This window comes from Calidris pugnax, unplaced genomic scaffold (genome assembly GCF_001431845.1).
Source record: "Calidris pugnax isolate Ruff unplaced genomic scaffold, ASM143184v1 scaffold2, whole genome shotgun sequence".
Taxonomy (NCBI): domain Eukaryota; kingdom Metazoa; phylum Chordata; class Aves; order Charadriiformes; family Scolopacidae; genus Calidris; species Calidris pugnax.
The window spans coordinates 636,059-658,988 of NW_015090766.1; the positions used below are offsets into that span (position 1 = coordinate 636,059).

At 36.6% G+C, this 22,930-nt stretch overlaps 1 protein-coding gene across 2 annotated transcripts; it reads right to left on the bottom strand.

Moving 5' to 3' along the window:
• Window positions 1–283: 283 nt before the first annotated feature.
• Window positions 284–22,874, bottom strand: GKAP1 (G kinase anchoring protein 1). 2 transcript variants are annotated; one of them, XM_014936056.1, is made up of 12 exons: window positions 22,855–22,874; window positions 18,413–18,676; window positions 16,168–16,311; window positions 10,076–10,153; window positions 8,365–8,494; window positions 7,318–7,340; window positions 6,519–6,671; window positions 6,022–6,123; window positions 4,179–4,242; window positions 3,364–3,434; window positions 2,416–2,493; window positions 284–526 (listed from the first exon to the last, which is right to left on the bottom strand). In XM_014936056.1, the coding sequence occupies exons 2-12, from the start codon at window positions 18,623–18,625 to the stop codon at window positions 479–481; spliced, it is 1,104 nt and encodes a 367-aa protein (XP_014791542.1). In that variant the 5' UTR covers window positions 18,626–18,676; window positions 22,855–22,874; the 3' UTR covers window positions 284–478. The 2 variants fall into 2 exon arrangements, with proteins under 2 accessions (XP_014791542.1, XP_014791533.1); XM_014936047.1 differs by lacking the exon at window positions 22,855–22,874 and adding an exon at window positions 20,493–20,563.
• Between the last annotated feature and the right edge of the window lie 56 nt (window positions 22,875–22,930).

Below are 22,930 nucleotides of genomic sequence, written 5' to 3' on the forward strand. Positions count from 1 at the left end.
TGATGCGGCCCAGGATGCGGTTGCCTTTCTGGGCTGCCGGGGCACATTGCCACCTCACGACCAGTTTCTCATCAACCAACACCCCCAAGTCCTTCTCCTCAGGGCTGCTCTCCAGCCATTCACAGCCCAACCTGTATTGATGGTGGGGATTGCTGTGACCCAGGTGCAGGACCCTGCACTTGACCTTGTTGAGCCTCATGATGTCCTATAGAGGGAGAGGAAATACTGACTGTTGACTGTTTAATTGAGAAAGTCTGTGAAAGTGAGAAATCAAACAAAGAAATGCAAGAGTAAATTTTATTGAATGATGAAAAACTAATGGCATTACAGTTAGTTTCAGCTCTGCTGGAATACTAGTTTTCTAATTTTTGTTCAAAAACTGCATAGTTGAGCAGTTGTGCAACAACTATATAAATTTCCATTAAACCCTGAAGAAAGATTTGATGTTTTTTTGCTTTGAATCTGGTGGCAGAGGAGATCATCTGCACTGGTCAGATTCTGAGTGCCTTTTCCCTTTTTTCCCACTCTGTAAGAAAGAATTAAAACAAATTTTAGTTAATATGCTAGACATGACACTTTATATGTGCAGTTATTTTACATATTAAAGTAGTATAAATTAACAAGAAAAAAACTCAAGATTTAAGTTGCATACTTTTGTTAAATTATGCAATTATTATGGGATACAAACTTGTCTGAACACAAAATACTGTTATATAAATTAAAACAGTCAAGGCACTTACAGGAAACATAACTGAGATGTTAACAACTAGGGATAAAACTACACAAGTTTATTGCTCTTTTTTTGGTTGTTTTTTGTTTGGTTCTTTGTTTTTAATCCACACATTTTGGTTACTTCTCTTTTTGAAAGGCATTCTTGTATTTCAAAGCTTTGTTTTTAATCCAATCTTTTTGAAAGGCATTCTTGTATTTCAAAGCAGTATTCCATTAAAAAAAAAAAAAAGTGGGCCTCATGTTATCAAAGACAATGCCACAAAAATTAGTAATATAAGAAAGGCTGTCCTGGTCAGCCTGCAAGATTACAACGGAGAAAAATTAAAGGAGAAGCAACAATTCTGCAAGGCAGATAAGACAGTTTTCCTAAAGCAAAACACAGAAAAAGGAAACACCCAGTTAAAAAAAAAAAACAACCCAACCAGCCAAACAAAAACCCAAGCCTTTAGGGTGATGAATTAAGCAAGAAATAACAGCAATAAAAGCATATTAGAATGGGGGAGGGGAGCAGGGGAAAAAAGAGCAACAGAATAGGTGATTGTGCCATAATTCTTAAGCATATAACAAAGACCATTTTTTGTTAGTTTTTTACTGTTATTCTTTTAACCCTGTTTGTTATAACTAACCACAAGATAAATTTATCTCATTCTAAAATTTCTATTTTACAGAGAAAAATACTTAACGTTAGCAAAGGTATGTCTATAAAGGACTGAACAAGCATATTTAGTTGTCAACTGCCACAAGACAATTTTAAGAAGGAACTTGCTCACTTGCGGTAAAGTGATAAAGGGAAAAAAGACAAGAAGACGAGAGATTACGCACAGAACCTCATGGATTGCTAGACAAAGAATTTGATGTAATCAGAAGAGATCTGTTGCTTCACAAAGTATAATTATGGCTCAATGAGCCAGTTTTCACAAAATTATAGTATTCCAAGACAAACAATGTGTTGCAACTTGAAACAAGACAGCTTGCCAAAGACTACAGGGCTGCCTTAGAAGTTTCCATTATATACCACAGGCTCTCCTTGTAGCCTATGCAAAAGGTCTCAGTCAAAACAAACAATCAAAACCCCCACAAAAGCAAACAAAAACCCCCAAAATGTGTCCAGTCATGCACAAGGACAAATCCTTATTTGCAAACACTGTCACTCCTCAAAATAAGTCAGAAAGTTAAGCAGCATACATTAAGCAAGCAGCATTTATGCCAAAGGTAACTGAAATTCACTAACATGAGTTGCATTGGCAGCCAAGTTGAACAAGACAGCATATGCACAGTCAGCAAGACACTGGTCACTCATATTTCAACATAACTTGTGAATCTCCTACAAAGATTTGGCTTGAGACAGAACTAATACACAGAACCAAAGAAAGAATGTGGCAAAAAAAACCCCAACCATGAAGTGTACAGTTAGTCCAATTACACAGATAGTGAAACTAACTTGTTGCTTAACTACATTTATTGACCAGCATACTTCAAGAAGTTTTAGAGTACAAAACTTCAACTTGCCAAAACTGTACTTTAGTTTTGCTCTTGTTTCTTTCCTAAAATATGAATTGCTAGGTTGTTTTTTTTTTTTAACTGGAAAAAATAGAGCTAATAGGTCAGTTCAAAGCACATTACCTCATGACAGTCTCAGCTACATCAAGAATAGGTAAGCTTACAAGCACAGAAAATAACTACCTGATATTTCGTTAATTCTGCCTGCAGTAGTTTCACTTTGGATCTTTCTTGTTCTAATGCAGCATGAAGTACAGTTACCTAAAAACATACAGAATGTGAATTTATAAAATATCCTTAGTGTCTGCGAGTTTATTAAGTCATTGTTCTCCATTAGTATTGTGTTGGACAAAGAGGTAATACACACTGAGTTCAGCAGTGACTACCACTATCGTTGTAGATCAACTGAAAGTAAAAAATTCTTTAGTGACTTGTTTTTCAAGCATCGTTTACTGGTTTACCTGTATAATGATACAGAAAAGCTATAAAGTTAGAAACTCTCCCAACTTTGGACTCTGCATTACTTTATTTCATGAAGCACTTAACTGATGTAATATTATGCAACACAGATAAGCTTATTACATCACCGTCAGAAAACAGTACCGTGTTATATGTAAGACATGGACAAGTCAAGGGCTTAGAAGTAATAGTCACCATGGAGCAAAAACTAAGCAAAAAAGTCTTGCGTGCTCTCTATTATGGTGACTTGCCAACTGACATGTCTGAAGTAATTTGTAGCTCACTTGTGTTTGTAAATTTGAGACTATAAATAAATAAATACAAAAACCCAAAACCCACCCAAGAAAGGAGCATCTTCTGAAACACCTTTCTGAGCTACCTAGTTTGGGATACCAGGGAATGATATTCCTAATGCTGTTCAGGGCAAAATCATTTCAGGCATGCAGAGGTCTGCTGTCTTTCCAGAAAGAGTTTGAAGTGACTCATACTGGAGATTTACACAATACATGTCCTCTGACACACATAGTGCAGGACTACGGATGACATGTGACATTTTTTGTTTCAAACACTTTTTTGTTTCAGCTTCCTCCCTCCCCTGCCTCTATCACTACCTTAAATAAATAGCATCTTTGAAATACCTATGAAATTTTACATTTAGAAGTCCTTTCTTACCTGTAAGGTCAATTCATTTTTGATAAATTGGCATTCATCAACCTGCAGGAGTATTTCTGCTTTATCTTTCACTACAGAGAAAGAAAGATACAGCATGAGGATCCTTCTTCATTTACAGGTCTTTATTAATAAAGTGACATTGCTTTATTTCACTATTTTGTTACCTTTAAATAATGCCCTCGTCACTAAAGGAGGACTAGATGATGTAAATCAAACCCAATCATTAGCTACTAGTGTGGTAAGCAGCATCTTGAAAAATTCTGGAGATTAACCCCAACCTTGCACTACTTACCCCACACTTAACCCTATAAGCAGCATGGATTTTAGAGAAATCCATCGTGAACAAAGTCCATCAGAAAGCTGAATATTGGCAACAGAACAAGACTTTGGGATCATGAGTTTCACATACAAGCAGAGTTATGGAAACTTCTGTATACTCAAATACAGAGATGTTTATTTAGCTTGTGTTTGTGAGCCATCTGGGGATAACTTAAAATTCTCAATATGAAGAAATGAAGAATTTTTCAAGGCTCAATTCTGCCATGAACTTTCTTCTTCCCAAAATACAGTCTAACTCGAAGAATCACTGTACCTAAACTGTAACTGAACAGTTAGTATTTCAAAGAGTGATCTCAATGTGCAACTGATTATTTCATTCTGTAATAACAGAAATGCAGTACTGGGTGGTCCACCAAATTTTGTAGTTCATTGAAGTTCTTTAGAGGTGTCACTCACTAAAGTTTTTACTAAAAAGCTGCTTTGAAAATTCCTACCATGTTTTAAAAAGAACATTTAAGTTTCCTGATAAAACTTACTTTCACCTTCATGCATCATCTTCAAAAGTTGTGCATTTCTTGCTTTTACTTCTTTATACTTTGCCTGTAGTAAAGACATTGAATTATTACATGTATACCCTACTAAAAAAAAAAAAAGTACTCTATAAACTAGGCATGACTTAGACTTTAAACTTTTAGAGTCAGAGTTTAAAATGATGACTTCTGCAGAGAATCTAATCATAGAATCACAGAATCATAAAACCATTTAGGTTAGAAAAGACCTTTAAGATCATCTATGTCTTAATTAAATCACAGCCAAAGTAAGGAATACACAACAGAAGTGGATTAATAACCAAGAGTCAAGAAAAAAAGCCAAGCAGAAGGCTAAGAGCAAGATAAAAATAAGAGAGTTACGTCAGTGCAGGAACCACAGCTTAGGGCTGCCTGAAGTGTACAGGCCTGTTGCACAAAGGGTTTTGTGCTTTCTCCCATGAAAAATTATAATTATAATGCACTTTCTAGAGACTGAGATAATATAAATCATTTTCCATATTACTTGGCAAGCAGGACAAGACTGCACTGCTCAACAGATTATTTTATTAAGTAGTTACTGCTATGACATTACAGTTTCTTTCCTCTTCAAATCTTTACATTTTACTATTCAAGAACCCATCTTTGCTTCATTTTCCAATCTGACATCATCACTCTTTCTTCAGAAGTCAGTCTTTTCTCAAATGGGCCACAAATGTCTGCTCTAGCCATGTATTTTAGCTGTAAGCCTATTTTTTCCTGGCATGAGTCTCTTCATAAACTTTTTTCAAGAGTCTGCATAAACAAACTGATTTCAGACATAGGGTTTTTTTGTAATAAAGATGTTACTGTCTTCACCTTAAGTATCACACCAGCCTTTGAGGATAATTAAATTACATTTAAGACAGACCTTTCATGGTCACCAAAAGCTTTATTAAAGTCTCTGGACAAGTTCATAAAATTAAACAACTGTATCATCATCCATCACCTCACCAGTGTCCTGATGCATTGTGTTTATTCTGTCAAATGTGATCAAATACTGACAGTCATAAATATGAATGGTTTTATACTTTAAAATTTCACCTGTGGATTCCAACTTTAGTATGCAGTGAAAACAGCTGTTAACAAAGTTCATGTCTTTATTTAACTAGAAGTAAAAGTACTTCTTTGAAGCATCAGAAAGCTCCCAATCTATCAACCTGCTGTCTACCTTAAAGAATGAATAAAAACAGTACTAAAGTAATTTTTTTAAAAATCTATGCTGCTTCACTGTATTTTGTTACAATGCTGGTTCCTCATTGAAATGTTGCCCTTTTTGCTGTAGATACCAGAGTAAATCAAGATACTAGTCAATGCTAACATGGACTGAAAGCAGGGAGACATTTTCCCTAGCTACTCCATTATAAAGCAATACCATTTCATTATTAAAAGCAATTTTTTTTTTCCTGCTGTGTTTTAGCATATAGCAAATCTGATTCCCAATTTCACTTATACATAATAGGAAAAGATATAACAAGATACAGAACTTCGTTCTTGTTATACTGCAGCTTTAAGTGAAATTCTCTTAAGCCTGACAAAATACTCACTGATTTCTTTAGCCACTTCAAATATTGGACTGAATCGACAAGAAGTCCTAACAATATTTAGTTCTTAAGTGCAAGAAAAGCTAAGTAGTATTTAAAAAATAAACAGATTGGAAAAGACCCGAAAACTTAGTCCAAATTCCTGCTCAAAGCAGATCTAACTTCCAAGGCAGATCAATTTGCTCGAGAGCTTGCTTAGTCTTAGATTACATCTACAATATATAATAATGTTAAATTTTATCTACTACTTGATGGTATTATCTACATACCTCCCACTGAGTTACTATGTTTTTCAGTTGCTCGATTTCTGCATCTTTCTTTTCAAGCTCGAGCTTTAGTCGTTCTGTTCTTCCATCTTTCAAAACAGTCTCCTAAAAGCAAGAAAACATCACTTCTTGACAATTTAGTCATGTGAATTCAATTCTTGGGAAAGACAACTTGTTTGTTAGAGAAGAGAATTTTTGATCAAAATTAAAGAGGTATATGTGAATAGATACCAAAAGGATAAAAGCTGCAGTAATAAATCTTGGCATTCTCTGTGGAGCAAAAATTATTTTAATCACAAGTGTTACGTGTTAAAAAAAATGAAGTCATTTAAATACCTCTTCAATAGATAAAAATATTACAGGGTTGTGGGGTTTTTAATTCTTTAAGATTATCATGCTTTTGATTTGTGCTTTCTTCTACCCAGGTGCTCCCTTCTGATCATTGAATAAGCTTTATTAGGCAAACTTCTTCACTTCAGAATGACTGCTGTTTTACATGCCTGGTTGTGTTCATGAGATTTGCAGTTATTTGTTTCACCGCAATCAGCGAGCTGGACTCTCCTTTTCTCTCTTTCAAGTATTTTGTGAACATCATCTTCCAGCCTGTTGAAAAATCCTCCATCATGCAATGAAGACTGGGAAGAGTTCAGTTCCTGTCAAAAATAAGTACTGTAACATATCTTCCTTTACATATAAGTTAATATTGAGCTATAAATCAACATGTTCACAAAAAAGCTGAAGTAATGCAAAAGCATTACATCTAGATACTGAATATAGTATGAAGTGCAAAGCATAGAAATTAATTAACAGTTAACATTTAGCTGATGATGAGATTACACAAAAGCATGAAACTGGAATTTAATAATTTTGCACTACGACTACACTAATTTACGATTTATTTCACTGTTGACTATTCTTCCCTCTAAGAGTTTTAGTATTTGCGGAATGCACCACAACATAGTGGCATCACAGTATTTTATTTAATTTGCTTCTCGTTTGTATTACAGTTTGCATTATTTAGTATGCTTTTAAATCTGCAAGTTGCATCAAACATTATCTGAAAACTAAAGAAGCAAGAGGTAGTTCTAAGAAAGCCATTAGTAAGTTCTCAAGATACAGGAACTGCAGACATACATCTCTATTAAATCTGTTGAAGTTTTCCAAACAGAAATCAGTCAGCTTCAGAATGTACAACTGACTGTCACTACAGAAAGTGCTGAAGTAACTACCTTCTAAACATAAGAATTCTGTTGAGTTTTCCTTTTTTTTTTAAAGTAAGGTAGCTTGAATAAGACTTACCTCATGTTTTTTAGCAGGGTTATCTGAAAAGAAGAAAATTATGTCAATAAATTACTCAAATCTTGTACAGCTGGCTATTAAACATTTTGAGAAGTGGAGGGAAAACTCCCATCTCTTGGAGTTCTACATTAACTCTTCTCAAAGTCACAATAAAAAAAGCCCATTGCTAAAGCATTAGAAGCCAAGATTATAAACTACGTGTAACATCACTTCCTGTATTTGCATATTCTCCCAAATCTTTCAGACTATTTAATCAAAAGCAGCATCCCATATTTGTTTGCTTCAGTTAAAGTGGAAGGCAATGCCTTTGGTACAGACACTTAAGGAATTTGTTGGCCTTTTATAGCACATATCTCACTGTATACCTGAACGCCTTCCATGCCTTCAAGAATGCTGTGCTTTCAATCTTGTTTCCTCTATTCAGATTATTTGGAAATAGTGTGTTTAATATTGTAGACTTAGATAAAAGCATCCTTAAAAGAAAAACCGTAGAAAACAAAGTACTTTCTTCCTTTTCTAGCATCTAACTTGATTTATTCACTAAAGTTCAGTATCTCTACTCTATAGACACAGGTCAAAGTATTTTTAAACATATAAGTAATGCATGTTACTCATCTTAATAAAAACCAGTATCATGAGGAAAGACAAACAATGACTTGCTATTACCCAGGAAACAGAAAAACTCAAGTGCCTGAGGAGTGCACTTAGTAAAACAAAACAAAAAAGAAAACCCCTAACAAAACCAAAAACCACTTAGATATTAAAGTCACACGAAGAGTGTTGGAGTTCACCACCCACCCCAGAGACACTACATGAAATTATGTTTTCCTTAACCTTTTCTTTTTTTGTTTTTCTGCTCATCTAAGTAGTCCATTGTTATATAATGAACACTTAGCTTTTAGGCTTGGTAGGACACACTAACTGCAACTCATTTACTGCTTGTTTAAACACAGTATTAATGAACAGAGACAGAAGGGCAATTTGCTGTTAGCACACACACTATGAAAATTTCAAGTAGAACAGCTCATATGGTATGATAAGGCATACCTATATTACTGTCTGACTGAAAGTCTTTCAGAGACACAGTGAGAGGTTTGTCTTTTCCTTGCTGGTTCTTTTTCTCTTTCTTATTCACAGACTTTGACTGAGGTGAAGTTTTTTCAACGTTTTCACATTCCTAGAAGAATAAAGTCCCACTGATATAATTTTCTTCAATACCCAATATTTTTTCCTGAAGCTTTATAAAGGAAAAAAAAAAAATTGTGATAACGTACTAAAGCAGATTTTAGCCTGAACAGTAATTTGCAGTCTTGAGATTGGTCTAAAGAGTGCAAGGCAAATCAGCAATTAAACATCAGTTCTGTTCTCTGAGGTAGAGCATTACTCTTCACAATGCAGCAAATAAGCTATCAGCCTAATACTTCACCTACATCAAATTTTATCCAGAAACTCACAAACTGAGAATATATGGTAGTCAAATGCAGGAAGGCAGAGTGCTACGTAATGCAGGTTAGTATTTTCTTTGAAAAACAGACGTCCACTGTACCTTTTTTTTATTCTCAAAATATGCTTACTGTTTCAGTAGAAGTCAGAGAGCTATTAGTATGCAATTAGTATATCAATTGACCGTACTGCTATTGAGATCAGACAGACTAGTACATGATAGCCATTTGAACCAGAGTCCCACCACTCCACACATCTCCAATAACATTCTTAGCAAGTTATCAATATCTGAGTTGTTAAAAATAGTCTTATATACTAATTAATTAAATACTTTAATCTAAATTATGTTTAATCTTAGAAGTTAAATAATCCTAAAAAAAAATTATTATATAGAAAGCAAAGACAGAAATGGAGTGCCTTTCTCTCCACAGACACAAGATTTGTTCAGCATACTCATGTATTGTATATTTTGAATAAAAGTATATATTTTAAATTATTCAAAGGTAATTCTCAAAAAGTCTACAAATAATGGTATGCTACTATGCCTGAAGAGTGACTTCATTTTAAAAAACGAACTTTTAGCTTTTAAGTTAAAAATTTATCTTTGTTTTTCAGGAACTATGGTACTCTCTCTCAAAAAAACCTGAGCTATTTGCACAAAAGTGCATGCGCTATTTTTATTCCTTTATGATGCAAATTATATTTAAATTTACATCTTTTCATAACATTTCATTGGCTCCTGATTTGTTGCAAATAAGAAGCAATCTCCTGTTAGAAATAAAAATTTCATCTCTCAGAACAACTCTTTGGTGTTCCATAAGAACCAATCACAAAACAGCATCCTGACCAGATAAGAAAGTGTATACAGCTCATTAGAACTAAAATACTTACACTCAAAACAGAGAAGAGTTGTTAGAAAAAATGCAAATGATTCAACCATAACTAACACTTTAAGGCCTAAAGAGAAGTCAGTGCTTTGATTCTTACTCTTCAAGTGTGCCGAGGAAGGTCAGGACCTCTTGTACCCTTAAAAAATTCCAGTGCACTTACATGTCAGAAATTTGAAAAAGTAAAACTGAAAACTAATTGTCCACCCTTACAGGCTAATTAAAAAAAGAAAACAACCAAACCACTCAATATTATTACATATGCGTTCTTTGAAATCCACTATTTCTCTGAACTCTTAAGCATCTGAATGGTGTAAGCAAACAATTTACATGAAGAAAATGGTATTTTAGAAGCATTTTTGCTGTATTTTTAAAATTCAAGCCTCAAATTTGTGAAACTTTTACAGTAGGATGAATCCTGCAAATACCTTTTTGTGCTCTTCATATTCCAGCTTGCTTAGCAGCAATGCTTTTTCAAGATCAGCTTCAAACATTTCAGAAGTCAGCTGAAGAAACAAAATTAACATATTTCATGTGACTAATTGTTAAAAAAAAAAGCAGACAAAACCACTAAGACCACATAAAAATTCCAGTTTCCATATGCATATTACAATTGCCAAAAAGCTAAGTTTAACTGATGTGACATATGGCATTATTGACAGCTAAGTATGGAAATGTTTTTGGGAGATGCAAAGAAAATTTGAAGCTTTCTAGGTGTAAGCTATTAAAGAAAAAGAATTAGGAACAACACAACAGGAATGAAAGATGGGATAGCTCTTTTTTCTAGTGTTATAGGAAAATAGCAAGCTCAGGAAAGTCCAGCACCTGCTGCATAGAAGGTTGAAGGATGGAGTTCAGAAGACCAGTACCAGTTCAATGAAGCCAAAATAAGAGATTTATCTAGAGGATAATTACCTTAACCATCATTTTCTTGGTCTTTGAATTTTAAATTGAGGTCCTTTTCATGCATTCCCGAATAAATTACTTAAGTGGTCTTAATATACCTCACTCAAACTGGGCTGCATGACACACTTGCTTTTTTGTCTATAGGAACCACGTTCCAAAAAAATACCTTTGCAAGTTGTCATATGCTTTACATATCATAGAATCATAGAATGGGTAGAGTTGGAAGGGACCTCAAAGATCATCGAGTTCCAACCCCCCTGCCATGGGCAGGGACACCTCCCACCAGACCAGATTACTCAAAGCTCCATCCAGCCTGGCCTTGAACACTTCCAGGGATAGGGCTTTTTTTCTTAAGTGTTTGTTTTCTTTCAGTATCAGAATCAGCAATTAGAGGTTTGATAACTTACAATAAATTAAATTGACTAAAATTCCCCAAAGCTCCATGAACTGTTTTTCCCCACAAGTGCTTAATCTAATCTGACAATGATAGTCATCTACCGAAAATTAGGCTTTGGAGTCTACTCCACTAAAAACTCAGTATTAACATGAAAAGGAAAGAATGGGAACTTAAAAACAAACAAACAAAAACCCCCAAAAAATAGACTACCAAAAAGAGAACAATTAACACACAAAAATAAGGTAAACTCATAAGAAAGATGAATTTAGGACTTTCACTTTTGTGTGTCTGAAAGTGCTAATTCAGTACATAGACTCCTAAATAATTAAGAATTAGTACTACCACAATGTTGTCATAACTATTAAACAACTGCATAAAAATTGCATTATGTGATCTCTGGTAAACAATGACCCTATCATAATTTACTTAACATAGCAGTCACTCAGTTCAGCACAAGACTGAGTGTTTGAAGCTGGCAATACAAAGGTCACTACTTCTAAGCAGGAGTGGAGTGGAGAGGAGAGCTTTAGACCTGCATATTCTCAAAGCCAGTCATCTCCTAGGTAGTTTCCCAAGCACATCCAGTCCTGCTTCTATGCATAGCCTGACTGCCTCAGGATACATAACTACAGGCTCACTAGCACTTCAATCTACACAAAAATCTAGAAACTATGGGTTCCTTTTCTTAGGTACTGGGACTGCACCACCACAAGGTGAGCTCTGGAGTACACCTAGTAGTTATAAGAAATTGAGATCCATGCACAAAGTTACAGTGAACTCTCTCAAAAGCTTTGCTGAAGAAAGATCATGCTATTTACATATTAGCTTCACAGTTAAGATAAATGTTGACAATGCTTTAACATTTTTAACAATACTTTAAAATTGCCAGGCAGTATAGTAATTTGGAGACTAAATATGAAAAAAGGAACTCTTAATGAACTGGGAGATGTTTTTTGTGGAGCTGACCTCTGTGGAAACAGGGAGACGCTGTTTCTCACCTAGCGCTGATTATCACCATCCCTTGCAGCATAGCATTTAAAAATCTCTTAATTATCAATTAACTGCATAATCAATTAGGCAAATGGACAAGAGGCTAGGATTTCACACATTCTGACTCTGAAGAATTCAAACTCATGTCTCTCCTCTTAGATAAGCATATACCAGTTGCAGCTTGAACTTCCATGCCAATCAGTTTCTCCAACTGAGAAAGGCTTTTATTAAATCTTATGATACAATTGGCATGACTTTATGAAACAACAACACAGAGACAGCAGAACAGTTAAAAGCACTAATCAACATTTCGTGCAACCCTGACTAAACAAGGCATACAGTCAAACATTTCAAAAAAGTTGTCATGGACGTGGAATAATGCCATTTTGTTTGGGAATTCTACATTCTCAAGTCTCAACACTTCTCATCTTCATCTCAAAAGAACACCTTACCTCTTCTTCCTTCTCCAGGGACCTTCTGTAAGTTTTAACTGCCATCTCTTGCTAATTTTAAGAGTGGTGCTATTATGGATTTGCAGATAGTTTAACTGATTCTTCCTTTAACAGATACCATACCAACATAAACACAGCTTCTCTCTCTTTTTCTTTACCTTTTTTCTCTCTATCTGCCTTTAGTGTAACAACTTGTTCTTAAAATGCTATACATAGACCCTATCAAGCTTTTATTCCTGAAGTTGTGGTAATGATACAATGAGCCAATTCATAAGCAACAGCTCATAAGGACTTCAACACCCTCCACATGAGGCTTCATTCTCTGCCAGAATTCAAGATTCAATGGGCTGGGAGGAGCAGGACGTTACTGCTACATGGCTAGGACACTTGATTTGGGTAGGGTAATCCCTGCATACACATTCGTACCATCCAACATCCTCCAACAAAAGCAAGGCAGCTTCAGTGGGACAGAGTGGTGCAGATGGAAATCACCCTACAGCCATGCCTTTGGCAGTCACAGGAAGGGAAAGAGAAAAGCTTGGAGCTTTTCCAAAATCCCAAATTTTATTTCAAGTCATTTAACAATTAAACTACACAGAAGCTAGACAAGTGCCTGCCCCACCTCCTCTTGGGTTGTTTAGAGAATACAACTGAATGGGACGTGTTTTGAACAAGCGTGAGGAAAAACTACCTGCAGCCCTCAGAAATACATCAGTTGTGAGTTCCTGTACTCAGATCAACTAGATAGATTATTGCTCAGGAGATCTGCCCTTTCAGACCTACTACGAAGTATATGCTTTTCTTCACTTATTACTATGCTCAAAGCATCAGGTCTCTAATACTTGTACGTTGTGTCTGTAATCAAATTTACCATAAGATCACAATCTTTAAATCAGAGTTACCTATAGATTCTTCAAATTATAGTCTTACAGAACATAAATAATAATTTAGCACAAGTGATACACAAACACCAACTCATTACTTTAAAAAAGTAATATTGAATGCATATCCTGAAATAGAGCGGTTACAACAATTTGTAACAGCAGAATTACAGGCAATAGAACAAGTTACTACTGAAACAGTTGTTGATAATACGAAATAAAAATAATAAAGCATAGCTGTGGATATTGAAGACTTATGGTTCTTTGCATTACACTGGCCTCCACTTCCTAATTTGTATTTCAGGGTCACAAGTCCTTTACTGCCTTGCTAGTAGGCTACTGCAGAAACCAATAGCCTACTAGCTACTGGCTTTTGGGAATTCTCCTTAAGAGCCTAAAAATGCACACTCCATAACTAAACTTAATTCCCCATAATTTTCACTCATGTCCTTTTTTTCCCCCTCATGTAAGGAAAAACAAGCTAATTCAATACCTGCCAGTGCTGCAATACATGGGTAGCTTCTACAAACAGTGAAGTAACAGTTTTAAAAGGAATCTTATTGATTACACATATTTTACTGAGACTATTCTAACAAGACATGCACTCCACCTTATATACTTTGAGCCACAGCCAACATTTTCATTGTTGTTCTAAGACAGGAATCACAAGTAGCACTCCACTGATCAGATTCCAATATTCACATTTTTAAGAGTTTCTGGGTAAAGTTAAAAGTAAGTTGAAAGCAGTTTGGGCAATTTTTTGGCACTTTAAGGCCTAAACCCCAATGCTTTAAACCATTTATGAACCAGAAAAGTTCACTTCAACCTCTATGGTTGCCTCAAAACCTATAGTGTCAAAGTCATACCAATCACTTAAAACAAAGTTTAATTATTTCATGTGTACAAAACATCAACACTGCAATCTAACAGTGATCATGCCAATGTCAACCATTACACTAAATATTCAGTGTAGCACAAGAAAAGCTAACACAGGATTTGTTGGAAAAATATTCACAGTCCACACTGCACCTCCATTCTCTATGCTTAAACCACTGTGGCCACAGAAAGCCCTTCAAAATGTAGCTGTGCTGCAAAACAGTCAATTCTTCAACCTCAAGAACTGTGACAGCATTTAGCTATTCCTGTTTCTCAAAAAATGGGACAGAGATGTCTTTAAAACTATAACTATTGTATGTTACAATTATGGCAATTGCTCTAAAGTAATTTTTTAAATAGAAAGGATCCTACTGTAACTTCACAGCCTATATGTCAGTAAGATTGAAATTAATCAGAATTGATTGTTTATAACTGACCATTTGACCACCAAGTAAGCAGACTATCAAATTATTTTTTTACCTGAAATAAGTGCCTCATACCACACCAAAAAACCACTGCAATTACTGAACTAAGTAAATCTGTACCTTAAAAAGCAATTCTGAAGTTAATTAGCTCTGGAAATTTTCAGGAGGATTATGAGGTCATTACTCCACTGCTAGAAACTTGAAAAGTCAAGAACTTGGCTATACTGTGTTTAAAGAGACACCTATAACAAAGCAGTAGCAACACACACACACACAAAAAATCAAGAACAGTATACAAATATCAGTCTTTCATCAATATGGCTTTCTATATTGTGTCTTAATTAGAACAAGAAGCAGTTCAATACTATCTTTTTTGGCGAGACATAAGTTGAAAACGTCTCTGTAAAAGAAAACAGCATTCTAGTAGATGCCAGCATAGAAATTCAACAGCTTTATGAGACCCTTCATAAATCCAGTTGGTGTCTCTTATTAGCAATTTGACTTGAAAAAGTTTGTGCAAAGTTAAACACTCTGAAGGGCATCTTCAAGCATAACAAGACAGCCTAAACTATCCACAGTGAATCAGTGCATAGCAGACAATTATTCAAAAGGAATCTAGAAAAAATGTGTACTGAAACATTTCTTTAAGCACCATCAGAAAAAAATGCACTAAAACAAATTCTTTCTGTGTCCATCAATGGTATTTTGGCCTTAAACAGTTGAAGTACTGCAAACAATTCATAACATTCATCTAATTTAAAACACCATGCAAGAAAATCAGTATATATTCTTCAGTATCAAAAAGGAGTATTTTAAATGCTGACTTTAAGTCAAAACACAAAAAGGCTAGTTTTAGCTGTAAGTACTCTTCCTAACTGACATCACAAGGACAGCAAACCATTGTATTTGGTCAGGTGAAAATTATTTTACTGTTTTGGATTAAATGCATTTTGCTGTGTAATTTCCTTTTGTGGTAGCTTTGGCAAGAAGAAACACAGTGAAAACATACTAGCTTTCGTGCAGGCACAGTCAGTCTTTGCTTTCTCTCGACTGTATTCTTCAAGCATTAATGAACCTACTAACAATATTATTAACAAAAAGATGTTCTAACACTAAAAACCAGAGGTTCTTACACTGATAGGACTATCCTAGTGTGCTGAAGAGTTCAAGTGTTCTTTGTTATCTAGAAAGGAAGTAGTTCATGCCTTACAGAACTTGCTAAGCCTGGTTTGCTATGGATCCATACTGTGTATCCATATATTGCTCTACCAAAACATCCCCAGCTTTGCTCCCACCACAACATTTCACCATCCTTTCATGACAGTACGTCTACTTGTTGCCCAAATAATATCAATTCCTCTTACTATACTCCAGTATTCACAGTCCAGCTATGATATCTGCACACAGCAGCACGTGCTAGCTCTAAACGATATCTGACAGAAGATGTGGTGTCAATTTCCCCTGAAACCTTTTCTTCTGTGTGGCAGTACGTTCTTGCTTCCTCTCCAGCCATCTCTCTTATTCATGAGACTTAACGTCATGGAGTAACGTGCTTCAGGGAAGCCAAAGACAGCTAAATACAGTAAGCTGTACCTGTTCATCTCTTTGTCTCCACTCCTGCCAGTTTTCTTCCTGAGAGTCCTTCTGCATTGCAGTATGCAGTTTTTGTTCATGCCGAGACAGACAGCCTCCATGTGAGGATTTCTGAGGAATCTTTTTAAAAGCAAGGTTTCTGAGCTGAAAAAGAGATATTTTTAGCTTTAATAAGAATGTTGACAAGTATACAGAAACAGTCTTAATGGACTAATGAAGACATTCAGACACATGTGCAAATAGATACACATGTGCTTTACCTTACTTTGTAGTTTGGAATACGTTTTTGTTCGATCATTTATGGTACAAACCATACTGTAAAATTATAGAAAACTGTGGATCAGAAACACCACAGCCACCTAATATATTTACTTTTCCATTGTTTTATGTTTTTCCAGCTGAAAATACTTTCAACAAATCTGAAGAAATAATGGTGTCCAACCATGGTGTCCAGATTTCATGCTGGATCAGGTATTACAGTGTGCTCATGTCTGACCCAAATTAAATATAATGTCAGGGAAAAGTGTTATACAAAGATTTGGCATTGGCAAGCAGAGGAACTAGAGGTTCAGGTAGAAAAGAACAATGTATACAATCCTTACAGTTTAACAACAATCTGAAGTTAGTCATGCTTAAAGAACCTGCAGTAAGAATTGTTTTTAATCACTGTAACATATGGATACAATAGTGCCATCTTAAAAATGCCTTACATAATTATAAAATTTGATAGTGAACAAATAACCTGCAAATTTGGCAGTTCAAACACATTCACTGTCAAGCTCAAATGTTAACTGACACTCTGGTCCTTACTTGGAGTGAAAATAAAGGCACCAGTACAATCTACTAACACAGAAGGTCCTGGAAGCAAGAAAGAAGCTATCGTCAGATGAAAGATGAAACAAAGTACAGTATTCTCCTTAATATCTGTTTATCGAGTGTCCAGTGTCTTAAAATGGCAGCTCACCTTAGCTTAAAATTACTTAAAATCAGACAATAATGCAGATACTTCAGAATTGTTTTCCTTCCCCTCCAAACAGTCCCCTGCCATACTGCCTTTTGCTACTGTCTCTCTTGCTACCTGCACCAGCACTACAAGCCCTGCTTCCTTCTTCAGATTACACTGCTGGCAAGAACACTGCTGCAGGCCATTCTGACTTATAATTTCAGTGGAGTATAGCCATTGACATCGTACACGCTAAAGTGAAGAAAATGAGTCAGCCCTTACTTGCTTCTCTGCGATCACAAGAATTAGTATCATTTCCATGCAAATGAATTTCTGTAGATATATGCAGTGCACACAATTTTCTTAATTATGTTAAAAGTTTTGATGGTGCTAAGGAAGGCAGAAAAAAGCATCAAGGTATGCTTATTGAAAACTTAATTTTCCATATAAAAAGAATAACAACAAAGCAAAAAATTACTTTGCTTAACATTACTGCAAATATTAAAATGTCAAAGATTTTAAGTTTAATAGATACTAAAAGAAAAGAAGATGGGTTTGGGGGTTTTGTTTGTTTTACATACTAAATTTGATAAGAGATGTGTACAGTAGCAGGCAGAAAGAGCCTGAACAGTTCCAGACACTGGAACAATTCTCTCAGTCTCACTTCTTAATTTCCATTGCATACAAAGTTTAAGAATCCCAGTGTCAGAAAATCACCACTGTTCTCCACTCTGCCCCCAAATTCCCAGAAAAAAATAAGAAAAATAGGGCTGTGGATTTAATAGATTAAGGGGCTGGACTGATGGATAAATCTGAAAATTACAACTTAGGAAAGCAGATTTAAAATTCTTCAGACAGGTAGACCTACCTACTGTATCTCCTTAAAAGGAAAAAAACAGAAACCTTGAAAGCACCTGTGAACATGCTGGCTGTCCAACAGGCAACTAGAACTGACTACCAGAAGTCTCTGAAAACAAGCTGTTTCCTATCAATCACTTTTTAAAAAGGACATGTCCTTCATCAGAAGTAAATTATTCAAGTGGTGTTCTCAAAAAAGTAAAACCTAGCAATTTATTCTCATTTCAAATTTTCAACATGTATAGTAGGGAATATCCTACTTTTCTATAGAGAATTCTTAATAAAGCAAACAAACAAACAAAAAAAAAAGAAGTCTCTGTGACTAAGTAGCATTTATTCGTAAAACAACCCAACCAAACAAACAAAACAATGACTTGCCCGGGACAGCAAAAATTATTTATCAGGCAACAACCTTACCCACTACTGGAAATACAATCCCTTTACCTCATTGGCCTCACTCTGCTGCTGTTCCTTCTTTTTCCTCCTCTTCTTTCTCTTGTTCTCATTTGTAGATGATCTTCCCCCTGGAACCTGAGATTTACTGGCTCCTCGGCCGCGTCTTCCTTTTCCAGGCTCCAAATCAGTATCGCTCTCAACTTGTAGTAAAGCAAAACGAGATGCAGTGGTAGGAACTGAACTGATTACAGCAGATGCCATTGCCACATAGGATATTCTACCGAGCTGGCTTCTTTTTAGTTATTAAGTTTCCTAGAAAAGTAGCACAGAAATAAGAATGAAAACATTGTTTATCAAAACAGTCAATAATTCATATCTTTTAGCTGCAGGGTTAGTATTATTTCATTATTATAAATTATTTCCAAATTCAGTATTATTTCTTTATATTTTTACTAAGTTGTATTATCTTAAATTCAAACAAGAACTACAAAAGGAAAGAACAATCTACAAAACTGCCGTTATTTTTAGGCTAATACATTTGTTCCTGGGAGATTACGTTCAAAGGAAAAATCAGTAGAAGGCTCTGAAAGAAGTTGGCCTTCATGATCTATATGGAAAAAAAAGAAAAAAAAAAAAAAAATTATTTCTTTATATTTTTACTAAGTTGTATTATCTTAAATTCAAACAAGAACTACAAAAGGAAAGAACAATCTACAAAACTGCCGTTATTTTTAGGCTAATACATTTGTTCCTGGGAGATTACGTTCAAAGGAAAAATCAGTAGAAGGCTCTGAAAGAAGTTGGCCTTCATGATCTATATGGAAAAAAAAAAAAAAAAAAAAAAAGATACATAAATAGCATAGTGCACCAAAACTGGTTCAGATGCTATCTCTGGAGCCTGACAAAAATACGGTTTGAGAAAGAAAGCAAGCAGATATTAGGCATATGCAGGCTCCAGTTTTGGGTAAGCAGCCTTGTTTCTTATTTTAAAAGTAGTATCATTTTGTTCCTAATTCCTGGAGATTCAACAAGCAGTTTTCTCCACAGGAATGTGAGCTCAGTATTGTGGCTGGTACTGTTCTCAATCATTAGCCTCACCTCTTCTTACATCACAACACAGAGGATGTGTTGGGGGGAAGCAGAATTGGGAAAGATACTTATGCCCTCCATTGCCCCCTGTAACTATAACCAACTATAACCCCATGACACAATTCCAAAGCACAGATCATTCAACTACTGTAAAAGTTTTTTGCATAAGAATATTTGGCTACTTGTAATTTTTCCATGCAAAGTTTAGCGAAGTAGAAGATTGAAAGCAGTGTTATTTCAGCAGTGATTATAAATTCCATAGAAAACACCTAGCTATGTTGATGTAACACAATAGTTGTAGTGAAATAATACATATTTTTTGAAAGCACTGTTTGAAAGGAATCCTTAGAGCCTGGCAACTGTGAACGTAAGCTGAATATGTGCTTAGAGGGTCTACAAATGTGTCACTTGTTAATTACTATTACAGAAGTACATGAGAATCTACAGAAATTTCAATAGATTGTTTTTATCGCTAGATTTCATACTTTTTCAAGGACAAACCTATATAGGTACTCTAAAAGAGGCTTAGCTATATCAACATGAAACAATTACTATGTTACCAATGCTATGGTAAATGATCACCATTGTGACCATTACCCCCAAAAATTATTAAAAAAGGGTATTTCATTTTATTTCTCAGAGGTGGAAGACAATGAACGAGTAAGCTAATACTGTCTTTATTCAAGTTTACCAAAGACAAAGGTTACCATGAACAGCATTCTTCTCAGATAAAAAGTTACCCTACCCTGTTTCTCCCAAAAAAGGAAAATGAAGCTCTTATATGAAGCTGGTTGTATCCTAAGAATAAAACAAACTTGACATCAAATTGGGAGTCTAACTGATGCTGATGTTCAGAGTCTCTGATCAGACCACAACTTCAAAAAAACAGTCACATCTAAACATCAGTCACATCTAAGACACCAAAGTAATTAGTACTTGTTACTCTCTTCAAATGATTAAGTAACAGGGTAAGTTAGGATTTTCCTGGGTTTGTGTGTATGTTATTCAGTGCGTTTTAATACTCAATAACTATAGTTACCCTGCTTAGGAGCTTAGTTACAGCAGAGAGATGCTGTGCTTTTACTTCTTGAACATGCAATAAGTTGAAACCTGAAACTCAGAGAAAAGATTAAAGATGTATCTTCATAGAAAAACAGCACCAAAGGTAAGTGCTCAGTCACACCATAACATGAACTTACAATACTGAGTGGTGCCCTTAGTGCTACACCAGGCCACCATAGTCTCAACACTGGAAGTTTGTAAATTTTCTACTGTATTTGGCTTAAAAAATTATTAGCACGCTACAGAATGACTCTATTCAGTCAAAAGCTTGGCATTTCTGGCCTCTGTCTACTTACTGGGATATATTTGGATTTTCATATAAATAAACAGCACAACATGGTCTTTTTATAGTTGGCAGCTGCTAAAGGTGCCAAATGCTTAGTTTTGCCCATACAATTTGAAAACATTTCATATTTTAGCAGCCAGCTCCTTTGGAAACATAGTTTAAGAGAAAACATTGTCAAGATACAGTTATTACTCACTCTATAACAAGAGATAAAGAAAGATGAAAAGAGGCTGGAGTCCGTTAGCGATAGCAGCAGAAGCTCCACATCACTATGAAACATGGCTGCAAACTCCTCTCTCCCTATGGAGATGGCCTACCATCATGCCAGCCTTCGCATTTTAATACCACACCTACAATTCTGACAGCCAAATTTTGCCAAATAATATTTGCAGTTGTTACTGGGACCAGTGCTGTTTAACATCTTTGTTGCTAATGTGCACAGCGAGATCGAATGCGCCATGGCAAGTCTGCTGACGACACCAAGCCGTGTGGAGCAGTCAACACGCTGGAGGGAAGGGATGCCATCCAGAGGGACCTGGACAGGTTTGAGAGGTGAGCCCGTGCAAACCTCATGAAGTTCAGCCAAGCAAAGCACAGGGTCCTGTACATGGGACATGGCAATCCCAAGTACAAATACAGGTTGGTCAGAGAATGGCTGGAGAGCAGCCCTGAGGAGAAGGACTTGGGGGTGTTGGTGGATGAGAAGCTCAACATAAGCTGGCAATGTGTGCTTGCAGCTCAGAAAGCAAACCGCATCCTGGGCTGCATCAAAAGAAGCGTGGCCAGCAGGTCACAGGAGGTGATTCTGCCCCTCTACTCCTCTCTGGTGAGACCCCACCTGGAGTACTGCAGCCAGCTCTGGAGTCCTCAGCACAGGAAGGACATGGACCTGTTGGAACAGCTCTAGAGGAGAGCCAGAAAGATGATAAGAGGGCTGGAGCATCTCTCCTGTGAGGACAGGCTGAGAGTTGGGGTTGTTCATCCTGGAGAAGAGAAGGCTTGAGACCTTATAGCAGCCTTCCAGTACCTGAAGGGGGCCTACAGGAGAGATGGGGAGGGACTCTATTGGAGTGATAGGATGAAGGGTAGTTAACGATTTTGAACCGGAAGAGGTTAGAGATTTAGATTGGACATAAGGAAAAAATTCTTTACTCTGAGAGCGGTGAGGCACTGGAACAGGTTGCCCAGAAGTTGTGGATGCCCCCATCCCTGGAAGCGTTCAATGCCAGGTTATCTGCTTGAGCATTAGAGCACTGGCACGCACAGCAACAATAAACCCACAGCAGCAAAAGGGACTTTCCACCGTTTGAAAAGCAAATATGGTGAATTTACTGCTATGCTTTTGACAAAATAATGTTTCGGGGGAAAAATGTTTTCTAAAACATTTGTTAAACTCGGGATTAAAATGCAAGCACGCCCAAGCAGGTCTGACTTCAGTTTGAGCATAGGATGATGACTAACAATGTAACCTGCCTTGCCTTTCTTCACCCGATTCCCACCCCTCACCAAAAAAAAACCAAAAGAACAAAATAGGGAAATTAGTTAAGCTTTAAAGTTAGGAAATTCTACCTAACAAACTACAAACTTTGAAACTGACGCTGAGTTTACGGTATGTGAGCCATGCCACGAAGAACACTACAATTTCTGGACACCAATACGTATAAATAGCATTAAATAACAAGTGACCGGTAAACACAAACGTCCCGATGGCATTCGGGCTTCTCGTTATGACCAGCGTTTTTGCTGCAGCTTTCTTTTTTTTTTAAATTAACGCAGCTCTCACCAAACCACACCACCCGAAGTAGAGCCGCTGGCTATAACGAACAGGTAGACCCGCTCTGGGGGTGCAGCGCCCCTATTCCCGACCCAGGCGGGGCCTCCCTCACCCCCTCACCCCCACTCCCACCCCATTTTGGGGCGCAGCCCGCGTTACAGGCGGGGAGCCGCAGGAGGACAGACACGCTGGCCGCCTCCAGCAGTCTGGGCTCCCCCTCAGAGCCCTACGAGCCAAGGCGGCCTCCGCCAGGAGGTGACACCGGGAGAGAGAGCTCACCCAGCGCGGCGGCCAGACCGTCCCCACCGGTGCTGACAGGCCGGCGACACCGGCCCCAGCGCTGCGCTCCCGGCCA

Bases quoted from the DNA above. Each gene is read 5' to 3' on its own strand.
- GKAP1 (XM_014936056.1), bottom strand. From the start codon at position 18,625: ATGGCATCTGCTGTAATCAGTTCAGTTCCTACCACTGCATCTCGTTTT. The intron at 8,495-10,075 runs GTATTTGCAGGA...TTATTCTTCTAG, and splicing joins AATATGAAGAGCACAAAAAG to GAATGTGAAAACGTTGAAAA. The intron at 6,672-7,317 runs GTAAGTCTTATT...TATTTTTGACAG, and splicing joins ACCCTGCTAAAAAACATGAG to GAACTGAACTCTTCCCAGTC.